This window comes from Macrobrachium nipponense, chromosome 36 (genome assembly GCF_015104395.2).
Source record: "Macrobrachium nipponense isolate FS-2020 chromosome 36, ASM1510439v2, whole genome shotgun sequence".
In the NCBI taxonomy this organism is placed as follows: Eukaryota; Metazoa; Arthropoda; class Malacostraca; order Decapoda; family Palaemonidae; genus Macrobrachium; species Macrobrachium nipponense.
The window spans coordinates 50,920,083-50,933,320 of NC_087220.1; the positions used below are offsets into that span (position 1 = coordinate 50,920,083).

The 13,238-nt window shown below is 33.9% G+C and overlaps 1 protein-coding gene across 4 annotated transcripts in view; it reads left to right on the top strand.

Moving 5' to 3' along the window:
• LOC135203640 (proline dehydrogenase 1, mitochondrial-like) overlaps positions 1–13,238 on the top strand; it is a 104,860-nt gene that overhangs the window by 72,525 nt on the left and 19,097 nt on the right. For 2 of the 4 annotated variants that reach the window (XM_064233478.1, XM_064233481.1), the window contains exons 3-4: positions 1,941–2,018; positions 7,816–7,988. In XM_064233478.1, the coding sequence (XP_064089548.1) occupies positions 1,941–2,018; positions 7,816–7,988 (251 nt within the window). The remainder of the gene's footprint in view (positions 1–1,940; positions 2,019–7,815; positions 7,989–13,238) is intronic. The other 2 variants (XM_064233479.1, XM_064233480.1) reach the window with 1 other exon arrangement.

Below are 13,238 nucleotides of genomic sequence, written 5' to 3' on the forward strand. Positions count from 1 at the left end.
TCCATGTTACTTTCCACCCTCTCCCAACAGTTGACTTATAGTGCAACTCCTCTGAGGCTTTCCTACTGTCACACATTTAAAACCATTTACTGTCAATTTCCGTTTCAGCGCTGAATGACCTCATTTGGCCTCAATTCTGTATTTAATTCAATTCCACATCAAATGTAAACAACTCCATACAAAGCCTTTGCATAAATAGTCGCCGCCATAAATGCTTCGTGAGAATCTGCGAACATTAGAAAATAGAAAATGAATAAATGAATGTATGAATGAAAGTTAGATAGTTATAGATTCGTGACATCAAGTTATATATCGTAACATCACGTTGGATCTTGGTCAGATTATATTTAGCAACCGATTCTTATTTTTCCAAGTAAAAAAAAAAAAAAAAAAAAGTCCACCTCGTCTCAATTCGTTTCCCCTAACAGCCTTTTGGCAGCTGTGGCCTTGCCCGCCCCTTCAGTGTAAACGGCAGACTTCGATAAAATAACCCCCTCCCCCCACGAAATCCCCCAATACACACACACACACACACATACACAGACACAGACACACACACTAACTATTCTTCTTGGGGAGGATGGCCATTCACGGTATCTGGAATAACACTCTCTCTCTCTCTCTCTCTCTCTCTCTCTCTCTCTCTCTCTCTCTCTCTCTCTTTCGTATCGTTTCTTTTGACAAACAAGGGGGCGCCCTGTCTCCCCACCCCCCTCCTTTTTTCATTTGGAATGAGGCCTGATATAGCTGGGCTATTGTGGCAATGATACGGCAGAAGAACAAAATCTCTCTCTCTCTCTCTCTCTCTCTCCACGTAATCATTGATCGAAGCCAGGAGAACAGCAGGAGCTGGTGGTCTCCTCAACACCTCTGGGTTAAAAGTTTTTTTTTTCCCCATTTATTGGTTTTGGTAAAATCACGTAAACTTTTTTTTTTCCATTTATTGGTTTTGGTAAAATCACGTCCTGTTGATTTGAAAGACGTCAATATGATTATTATTTTGTTCTTTGTTCAGACTGGAATCCTTATTGACTTCGTGCTATCAGGGTAGTGTTATAGCGTTCTTGTGATTGTTTCGTGTTAATTTGCTTGTTTCGTTGTTATTCTGTAGGGATCGCTCTCGTAGCGTGCAAGACACTGGGTCGTTTGGTTGGGTCAAAAAGTCACGCGAGGTCATAATCATTCTACGAATTTTCAAGCCCTGTATTTTAAGGTTTCTCTCTCTCTCTCTCATTTTCTGTTGCATGATACAATTCCAGATTGAGTTTTCATGTTGTGAATTTAATTAGGATTTGGTACGAAAATCCTTATATATTATATATTATATATATATATATATATATATATATATATATATATATATATATATATATATATATAGAAATATATATATATATAATTTTATTGATGAAAAATCCACATATCTGACGTATATAAAGTTATGAATTTCTCAGTCCTTAATTTCTGAACATATCTCGTGGTGGTATATATATATATATATATAGATATATATATATATATATATATATATATAAATTTTAAATGGAAAATCTATATATCTGACGTATATATGTTATGAATTTAGCAATCCTTGATTTCTGAACATATTTTCTTTTGTGCATTGCATGTAGTTTAATGTACTTCAACTTGCAAATTTTTCCGTTTTCATATATAAAATAATTGTTATTTTTTTATAGGTGAAGGTATGAATTCATTATAATCTAGAAATAAAAAAGGTTTGAAAATGTTGCAATAGTTATGAGTAGGACGAACGAGAGAGAGAGAGAGAGAGAGAGAGAGAGAGAGAGAGAGAGAGAGAGAGAGAGAGAGAGAGACCATCACCTCCATACCTATCACCCGTCGCCTTAGTCATGTATAAGGTCACAAGGTGCAGGTCCAGGTCCGTGATTTAACAGTTCATTCGCTGTCGCACCTAACAGGTCATGTAGCAGTCACAGAAGAAGGAAAAAGAAACACAGATATTATAAGAGGGCGGACAGAGCATCGTTTCACAGATGGTAATAAAGACCACGATAGATATAAGAAAAAGAAAGAGAGATTATTGTAGAGTGTTTTTTTGTTTGGCAAAACAGATCCACGACAGATTCCTTGGCGCTAAGAATTTCCTCCGGTGGAATATTATTATATTATCATCTTGGTCGCGAAAGTTAAATCCTGCCAAAGAGTTTATCTTGATCGCGAAAGATAAATCCTTCCAAAGAGGAGTTCATCTTGACGTGAAAGATAAATCCTGCCAAAGAGGGGTACATCTTGATCGCGAAAGATAAACCCGACAAAAGAGGAGTTCATCTTGATCGCGAAAGTTGAACCCTGCCAAAGAGTTCATCTTGATCGCGAAAGATGAACCCTGCCAAAGAGGAATTCATCTTGTTCGCGAAAGATAAACCCGGCCATAGAGGAAATTCTTTGCGAGGGAGACACCTGGTCGTCAGATCTTATTAATATTATTATTGTTAATTTTTATTTGTGGTTGATTTTGGTTGACGCTTTGTTAAAACCTCTCCGTTGGATGCGAATGTGTTTGAATTTCATTTATGGTTTTTGTTTCGTTTTTACTGAGTTTTTTTGAAAGCTTTTACATCTAATTGAATGATTTGTTTGTACCGCTGGCATGAGTTTGAAAGCGTTCCTTTGGAATGCCTCTATAAACTAGATCAGATAAGATACATTTCTGAATTTAAAAAAAAAAACTAGAAAAGGGACACAATAAAAGCGTCCTTTAAAATAAAGTTAAGATAATTTGATAAAAATAGGTGGCCTTAGCCCGCTTTCACTTTCACTAGATAAAAATTAAGGTCCCCTTAAACAATTTTCCGGTAATTGTGCTTTTTGATATGATAATAATACCTTGTTACATGGTAGAACCTTGTCATTTTTTTTTTCTGTCCATCATTGCTAGATTTTGACATCAATATTTGCCAATTGTATTGTTGAATATTGTTAGTTTAAACATTACAATGTTTCTGTTTCATATATGCAACTTCTCAGGTTTAACATTACCAGTTTTCAAGCGGTAATATTGTCAACCACTTACACTTATTAAGAAGTTCTCGTATGATAAAAACGAAATTCAGTGTCGTGATTGTTGTATAACAAAAACCCACAATTATACCAATAAGCTGTATTGTCTGTAAAAGTTAAAACAGTCTTTTTTTTTCTACTTTTACGAATAACTCAATTTATTGATATAACGGTGGATTCTTAACGCGCAAGTTCTCGTTTTGGAGAAAGCAAAGTTCGATCATTTAGTCCCTGCCGACGTAATATGGCCCAAGGTCACTCACTGTTCACTTGATATTCCACGCTTGAGTTTCATTTATGGGTTCTGTTTTATTTTTAATTTTTTTTTTCAATATATTGCGAACCGATAATTCGAATAGCCTGTATTAGTTTCGTATTGATGGCTAATGATTGAACATGATTAATCAAAGATTTAATTAACATAATATTCATCGAAGATTTACCTTGAGTTTATCAGATCAAGACTTATTTTTATAATATATCAAAGATTTGGCATTAGATTATCCGATGAAGGTTTTTTAATGATTTGTCAAGGATTTGCCATCAGTTTATCAGATAGGCTTTTTTATAATTTATGAAAAATTTAGCATTAGTGTATCAGATAAATGTTGTTATAAATTACCAAAAGTTTTGCGTTAGTTTATCAGAATTTTTTATACGTTATAAAACATTTGGCTTTAGTTTATTAGAAATATTTTTATAATTTATCAAAGATTTGGTATTAGTTTACCAGAAAAGAATTTTATTTATAAAAATGTGGCATTAATTAATCAGATAGACTATTTTTGTAATTTATTAAAAACGTGGACTAAGTTTCCGACTATTTTCATAATTTATCAAAAATTTGGCATTAGTTCATCAGATAGTCTTTTTTTATTTATGGAAGATTTGGCATTAGTTTATTACGTGGTCTTTTTACTTTATCGAAGATTTAGCATTAGATTATCGAATAAAGTATTTTTCATAATTTAAGATTTTGGCATTAGCTTATCAGATGAAAACTTTTCGACTTTTTATAATTGATCAAATATTTGGCGTTAGTTTATCAGATAAAGACACGAATTTTATTCATCAGCGAAAGATTGGCACAGAGTAATAAAATTCAAAAGTGATTAGACAGAACTTGAGCTAGAAAGAAACTGCAGAAACTAAAACCCAAATACACACATTTATGCTTTATTAATTATTATTATTATTATTATTATTATTATTATTATTATTATATTATTATTATTATTATTATTATTTTTTTTTTTTTTTTTTTTTTTTTTTTTTTCTTTTTTTTTTTTTTTTTTTTTTTTTTTTTTTTTTTTTTTTTTTTTTTTTTTGCTCTATCACAGTCCTCCAATTCGACTGGTGGTATTTATAGTGTGGGGTTCCGGTTGCATCCTGCCTCCTTAGGAGTCCACACTTTTCTTACTATGTGTGCCGTTTCTAGGATCACACTCTTCTGCATGAGACCTGGAGCTACTTCAGCCGAAGAGTGTGATCCTAGAAACGGCACACATAGTAAGAAAAGTGATGGACTCCTAAGAGGCAGGATGCAACCCGGAACCCCACACTATAAACTACCACCCAGTCGAATTGGAGGACTGTGATAGCAGCAAAAAAAAAAAAAAAAAAAAAAAAAAAAAAAAAAAAAAATAATAATAATAATAATAATAATAATAATAATAATAATAATAATAATAATAATAATAATAATAATAATAATAATTAATAAAGCATAAATGTGTGATTTGGGTTTAGTTTCTGCAGTTTCTTTCTAGCTCAAGTTCTGTCTAATCACTTTTGAATTTTATTACTCTGTGCCAATCTTTCGCTGATGAATAAAATTCGTGTCTTTATCTGATAAACTAACGCCAAATATTTGATCAATTATGAAAAGTCGAAAAGTTTTCATCTGATAAGCTAATGCCAAATCTTAAATTATGAAAAATACTTTATTCGATAAATCTAATGCTAATCTTCGATAAAGTAAAAAGACCACGTAATAAACTAATGCCAAATCTTCCATAAATCAAGACTATCTGTTGAACTAATGCCAAATTTTTGATAAATTATGAAAATAGTCGGAAACTTAGTCCACGTTTTTAATAAATTACAAAAATAGTCTCTGATTAATTAATGCCATTTCTTTTTATAAATAAAATTCTTTTCTGGTATATTATTATTATTATATTATTATTATTATTATTATTATTATTATTATTATTATTATTATTATATAAAAATGATGCAGTTAAAGTGATCAGTATATCAAAAACGAAAATTTCGAATAAGATACATGAATATTTTGCCTTTCATTGGTCAATTTCATTTTTATCTATAAAGCTGACTCCATTTCCCCGTCTTCTGAAACAAGAATTATAAATAATTGTCGTTTACACTAAATGGACTAATTATGGCTTAGACGGAATGCTGAATTAGTAATTTCATATGGTTTGATCGTGTGGAGAAGACATTGGTGGACGAAGCGACTGATGTTTTGGAAATAGTGGGCAAGTGTGTGTGTGTTTGAAAAAAAGGATGTTTGTTTTTTGAAAGATTTTTTTTAAAGAATTTTTTTAAAAGAATTTCTTGATCATTTAATCGCTGATTATGAAATAGTAGGCACGTGTTTGTCTGTTTGTGTGTGCGTTTTTTAATAGGATGTTTGTTTATTTTATTTGTATTTTTAAGAATATTTAAGAATTTAAGAATTACATCATTCAACTTTTGATTATTAAATCGGAAAATAAATTGAGAGAGAGAGAGAGAGAGAGAGGGTTTGACTTACACACTAAAAGAGTAAGATAAACACTTCGAAATGACAGGATAATCGAAGGGAAGAATAAATGACAATAAAAGAGTAGAGATAAATAAATTCCATAAATGAAATAAAAGTGATCGGGTATAAAATAACACGTACTTTTCAATGTCAGTAATGAGATGCAGGAATCATTACACGCTCGCTCTCTCTCTCTCTCTCTCTCTCTCTCTCTCTCTCTCTCTCTCTCTCTCTCTCTCTCTCTCTCTCTCTCCTCCCTGGTGATAGAAGCTCTCTCTCGACGTGGTTCGGAAGTCACGTAAAATCCCCCCCATTCATTTTCTTTAAAAGTAATGAAATAACAGCTGGATGCGAGCTCGCACTAAAGAGGAGATGATCCAAACAGATCACAATGCATTTGAATCCATTGTTGTGGTATTGGGATTCTATAATTAGGTCGCTCCGTTAATGGGCGCTTTTAATTCGGATGTTAATGACCTTATAAGAGAGAGAGAGAGAGAGAGAGAGAGAGAGAGAGAGAGAGAGAGAGAGAGAGAGAGAGAGAATCACTTTTCAGTATTGGCGTGAGTTCTAGTTTTAGTTTGTTTTTGTATTAAAATTCAGAATGTCTTTAGTACTGTGGAAAATGTCAATAGTATTGTTACACCTTTGTTTTAATCATTTTATTTATTAATTTTTTATTAAATCGATCATGTAATTGCTTAAGTCAGCCAATAATGGTGTTTACTATTAATTATTCAGTGTTTATTTTCAATACCAAAACATAGGCTGCCCAAATTTACTTACAACAGTATTTGCGTCGTACTTTCACTGTTTCGCGAATATTTACAACTTGCCTTTATTGAATATTATCTATTAGTTGAGCTAACTATCCCAATTGATGACTGTCATTGACTGATGCTAAATTCGTGTTGAAACTTCCGTAGGTCATCGTATTTTGTGAATAAATCTGAAAGGGCATATTTACGGAAACTGACAAATCCCGCTGTTGAGCCTTCGACTTAATTTCCTGCTCGTGTTTCGTATGTACATATCTTCTCTAATCCCCCCTCCAGTTTCCTCCTCCAACGTAAATCCCCCTTTCAGGAGATTTTGGGGATTTTCATGGAACCGCCTACATGGTGTTCCGGCTTGTCTGTCCGCGAGAGGAGAATTTGAGTGCTAGGACTAGGTGGCGTCGGTCTTCTGTTTTTATTTCTCTTTTCTTCTTCTTCTTCTTCTTCTTCTTCTTCTTCTTCCTTCTCTTCCCTTGGGTTCCAGATCCGTAGTCAGTTTCCCATGGCGAGGAAGACGGGAAAAAAAAAACTTTTCCTTCACATTCCATGAATTAATCATTTTAGGCTCGGCGTGCGAATTCCACCGGGGGAGAGAGTTGTTCTGTCCCCCCCCTTTCCCCCTCCCCTCCCCCTCCCTCCTCCCCGGACCTCCTCGAGACATTTCTTCCTTCCAACTCCTCGTCTTCCCCGAGGAGGTCAACGAAAAGCTAAGGTTCCTGTCTGTCCAGAAGATTATAGCGTCAAATGACCTGGCCAGGGTTCACTGTGTCCTGTGATCTATTATTATTTTGTTGTGTGTGATTATTTCTTCCTTCCAAAGAAGTTTTCGTCCCCTCATTATCATCAGTATCATCATCATCTCAGTTAATAATAAAAGCTATGATGAATGTGCTTACATAATAGAACTCGTCATTGACAACTAACAAGGTGTAGCCATGTTTGCATCGGCGAGAGTTTGTCGTTTGTGTTTTGTTATGGGAATGGAGCTTATGCAGACTAAATAATGAACCCCCCAGCGTAGGAAAATGAATCATTAAACACCTGTATCCATGCATATTATGTATAGATGATATTAGTTACCTAAATGACCAAAATAGACGTATACAAACAATACATACACAGAAGAATGTACAAAATGTACATTATTTTCTACAGTATATAAATCCCACTTCGCCCTGATCGCAATCTCTCAATACACCCTCTTTCTCTCCCCCCCTCCCCCTGCAGGGCCTGCGAGAGTAAGGCTGAAGGCTCGAACACCATGGAACGATACACTCCGCAGCGCAAGTTCGCCGACCGGCGGTACCAAGTGTCCGGGGCGAGGACTTACTTCTACGTGAACGAGGCCCAGTGCGAGAAGAACATGGAGACGTTCATGAACTGCATCGACGCCGTCTCTGGTAAGAGGGGCTTTGCTTTGGAGATTTAGTGTTGGTTTTCAGTTTTTTATTTTTTAGTAGTGGTTCTTAGTTTCTTTTAGTATTGGTTCTCATAATTTGAAGAGTATTGGTTCTCGTGTTTGAAGAGTATTGTAGATTTTACGAGTGCCGATTCTTATTTTGTTATTAAGGATATTGGTTCTTATGTTTTATTCTTTTATTAAATTTTTTTTAAAGAGTATTGGTTCTCGTGTTTGAAAAGTATTGTAGATTTTACGAGTGTTGATTCTTATTTTGTTATTAAGATTACCGATTCTTTTGTTTTATTCTTAGTTTTTTCAAGAGTACTGATTCTCGTCTTTGAAGAGTATGATTTTACGAGTGTTGATTCTTACTTTGTTATTAGAATTGATTTTTATTTTTTTTCTTAGTTTTTTTTTTTTTAATATGTATTGGTTCTCGTGTTTGACGAGTATTGTGATTCTACGAGTGTTAGGAATATTGATTTTTATGTTTTAAAAGAGTATTATGTTGCACGAGTACAGATTCTTGTTTTTCATCCTGATTTTTTAAGAGTATCGATTCTCATTTTGTAGGAGTATTTTTTATGAAGATTTATTCTTAATTTTAAGAGTATTGATTCTTATTTTATATGAATGTATATTGTTTCGTATGTTTTAACAGTATTGATTCTCATTTTTAGGAACATTTTTTAAGAGTATTGATTTTCATGTTTTAAAAGTATTGATTCTATTTTTTAAGAGTATTGAGTCATATTTTTTTAAGAGTATTGATTCTCCTGTTCATGCTTTGAGTACTGATTCTTACGTTTTTGCGATTTCTTGATCGGTGGATTTCTGGAAATAGTCTCTCGAATTTTGTTTTTCCCTGATCTATAATAATTTTTCTCCACTATTATTCGTCCTGTTAAATGGAAATTCACTTGTAGATGATGGACTATGGTAGCATCATCTCTTTTAGGTAATAAAAAGTTGACAGAAATTGAAAACATCTTTTTTTAGGGAATAAATGTTGACAGAAATTGAAAACATCTTTTTTAGGCAATAAAAAGTTGACAGAAATTGAAAACATCTTTTTTTAGGAAATAAAGATTTGACAGAAATAGAAAACTTCTTTTTTTTGGGTATTAGAAAGTTGACAGAAATTGAAAACTTTTTTAGGTAATAAAAAGTTGTCAGAAATTGAAAAAATCTTTTTTTTAGGTAATGAAAAGTTGACAGAAATTGAAAACATCTTTTTTTAGGTAATAAAAAGTTGACAGAAATTGAAAACATTTTTTTAGGTAATGAAAAGTTGACATAAATTGAAACTATCTTTTTAGGTAATAAAATGTTGACAGAAATTGAAAACCTTTTTTTAGGTAATGAAAAGTTGACAGAAATTGAAAATATCTTTTTAGGTAATAAAATGTTGACAGAAATTGAAAACCTTTTTTTAGGTAATGAAAAGTTGACATAAATTGAAACTTATCTTTTTAGGTAATAAAATGTTGACAGAAATTGAAAACATTTTTTTAGGTAATAAAAAGTTGACAGAAACTGAAATATCTGTTTAAAAAAAAAGAGGGAACATTTGAGTATATTGTCAATTAACCTTGGACAGAGCCACTTGCTTCCTTGAAGAGAAGTAATACCGTATTTTTGGTGAAAAATGACTCGAGTCTCAAGAATGTGGAAAAATGGTAAAAAAAAAAAATAAATAAGAAAAAAAAAAGAACAGAAAAGACACGGAATTAAAGAGTAAAAGTAAGACTTAAGTATTCTGACACGAAGCGAATGTTCAAATCAAGCTAAAATATAACGTAAAATCAAGGCGATTCTACTTAAAAAGGAAACAACCAAAACCTCTCTCCTCTCTCCAAACCTCTCTCTCTCCACGCTTCTCTCTCTCTCTCTCTCTCTCTCTCTCTCTCTCTCTCTCTCTCTCTCTCTCTCTCTCTCTCTCCGTGTCGTGAATTGAGACCTTCAGTGGCTATTATTAACAATGTCCACGCAAGTTTCGCTGATAAACTGCGCGCGCGTGTACACACGCAACTTATGTATAAATATTTGTTTATTAGCAGGTGTTCAGTATATTATATATATATATATATATATATATATATATATATATATATATATATATATATTGTGTGTGTGTGTGTGTGTGTGTATTACATATATGCATGCATGCATATATATATATATATATATATATATATGCTATGTACACACACACCCTCTGTTTATTAGCCAGGTGTTCAAGTCAAACCACTGAAAGCGATTCCCTTCCCAACTATTGAACCGGTTTCCCAAACTTAGCTTCAATTGCACAGAATGCAAGTGTGCAATTTGGGATCGCAACTTGCGTGGGTATCGCTAAATTAAAAGTACATTCAAGGTCTGGACTTGAGAGGGGGGGGGGGGGGGTTGGAGGCGAGTGTATATCGACCAGTTGGTTTTTTTCTTTTTTGCGGGGAGAAGTCGCCCGAATTCTTTAGTTTATATTTTAGCGTGATTTTAACATTTTCTTTTGTGTGCATTTACGTGTCTTTATGTTCATTTGTGCTTTGCCATTTTCGTATTTTTGAGTCTTTTGTCGTTATTTTTTTTCACGTCCTGCTTTCCGTGCTAACAGAATTAATTGCGCGTTTTATGTAGCTACGAAAAACGGCACTATTTCTCTTCAAGGAAACAAGTGAATCTGACCACACACACACACACACACACACATATATAGATATATATATATATATATATACTATATATATATATATATATATATATATATATATATATATATATATATCTATATATTTGTGTTTGTGTATGTATTGAAGGGGTGAAAAAAAGCGAGTACAAAAATGTATATTACACTGAATTCGCTTTCTATTCTATACTAGTAAACCTTGTTCCTTCAATTAAACTGCTATTTTGCAAGACAAGCCGTTATCCTTGAATAAGACGACGGCCTCTATCACATAATTTCGTGGCCTTTTTGCGTCAACAGTTACCGAAAAGAAAATAAGAAAACTAATTATCGCAAGTCAGAATCCATCAATTAAGTCCGTATTACTGACTATGTAATCGGATAGATTAAATGCTATTTACTCCCTTCAGGAAACCGTTTGTGTAAAATTATGACCTTGGGTGCCCTTACGAGTCAGGGGGGGGGGGGGGGCACTCCTGACCCCCGAGACCACTTCCAGATACATACGTAACATTCCTAACCCCCTACTTTCGGGGGCTCTGCGGTATACTGCAGTCTCCCCCCTCCATCAACCCCGCTTTGGACGAAAACGGGAGTCTCGTCGAAAACGGGGAAATTTGTTGTGTAAGTTGACAGAGGGGAAATATGGCCCGGATTTGGGGCTTATATTTTGGCATATCGACGTGTTTGTCGTTGAACACGAAGGCCTGATGTAAGTTTTTACTGAATGGAGGTTATCTCTCTCTCTCTCTCTCTCTCTCTCTCTCTCTCTCTCTCTCTCTCTCTCTCTCTCTCTCTCTCTCTCTCTCTCTCTCAGGAATTTAATCACACTTGCAAGCCCCAGCTACCCGATCTGCATTGCTAATAGATTGTGGAGACGTTGACAATGCTTTATGTGAGACAGAAATAAATATTGATTCATTACATTTATCATGCAATTTGTAATTTTTTACTTCCAGTTGAAAAGCTTATTAACTAGATTTTTTTTCTGTAAATCACTTGACTTTTATTAATGTTTATATTTATGAATAATGTGAAAATTGGAACCCAGTCATTGGTAGTCGGTTTGCAAAATACCTCTGCAAATAATTTTATTTTATTCCAGTTTATTATTTATAACTGACAGCTGTTTTAACGGAGAATGCTCGTAAATACGCCCAGAATTACTAGCTGGTGGTTAGTTCAGACAAATATCCAATTAATGAGACCGGCAGGTTTATATGCTAACGTCATTCATAAATGCTACTTAGCACCTGCAATCAGAACGTGACGTAATCACGGCACATACTGGATATGTAATGCAAATATTGCTTCAAGCGGTATCAGCCCCCGCGATGCACTTCGATTTCAACCCCGCCATTCGCGGTTTGTGTTGACAGAGGCGCGAGTAATGTCTCTCAGATGTTACGCATATTGACGAGTTGTCACGGTGCAAGCATTCCTACACGTCCACTCGTATTGGTTCTCGGTTTTCGGTTTGGTATCTCTCTCTCTCTCTCTCTCTCTCCCGAAAATCTCAGTTCCCTGATATTTTGAGGGCGTTTATTCAGATATTTTTACTGTGAAAAGCACTTGTATAAGATTCCGTACAATCTCTCTCTCTCTCTCTCTCTCTCTCTCTCTCTCTCTCTCTCTCTCTCTCTCTCTCTCTCACATGCATGTATACCAGGCGTCTTTATGATACGTATGTAAAATGTTAACCTCATAAATGTCCAACCATTCCATTCGATCTCCCGAGAGCAGTAATCTGAAATCAGGTCAGTTTATCGTCGACCGAAGGACCTTAAAAACATCGACATTCTTCACATTCTTACATTCTTTCCTACTACCTTTGCTTAAAATAACAAGGGGGGGGGGGAGGGGGGGAAGTTGGGTCACTACGGAACGGAAGTGTTAACAGCGACACTGCCGGGTAATACGACATACACTGGAGATGCTTCGTTAATAATTAAAATGACTCCTATGGTTGGTTTCGTGACCTGAGGCAGGTCGTTACATAGCCCCAGTTTGAGTAATTAAGAGAGAGAGAGAGAGAGAGAGAGAGAGGCCGTACGGAATTTTACAATTAATAATAATAATGATATATATCTTACAATTTAAGTTAATATATATATATTAATGTATCATATATATATGTATATAATATATAAATATACTGTATAATATATGTAATTCATATAATATCTATATAGTATATATATTATATATATATATATATATATTATATATTATTATATATATGTTTATATATATATATATAAAAGTAGATATATATTATTTAATATAGAAAAAATCTCGAGTCTCTTAAAAATTCAATTAAACAATCTTAGCTTACGAAACTTAAAGCCCCCTTTCGTATAACTGATCTTCTACTTGCATAGTGAAGAAAAATATGAACACGAGGCTCGCTCGCTAGCTCAGAGAAAATAAGCCGGAAAAATCGGTTTTCTGTCTCAAGTTAAAAAGAAAAAAACAAGTTTGAGAACTTCTGATGAATTTTGGATGTTTTTTTTACTCGGTGGATCTGAAGAAAAACTGAACCCCCCGTCTCCCACCAAAAAA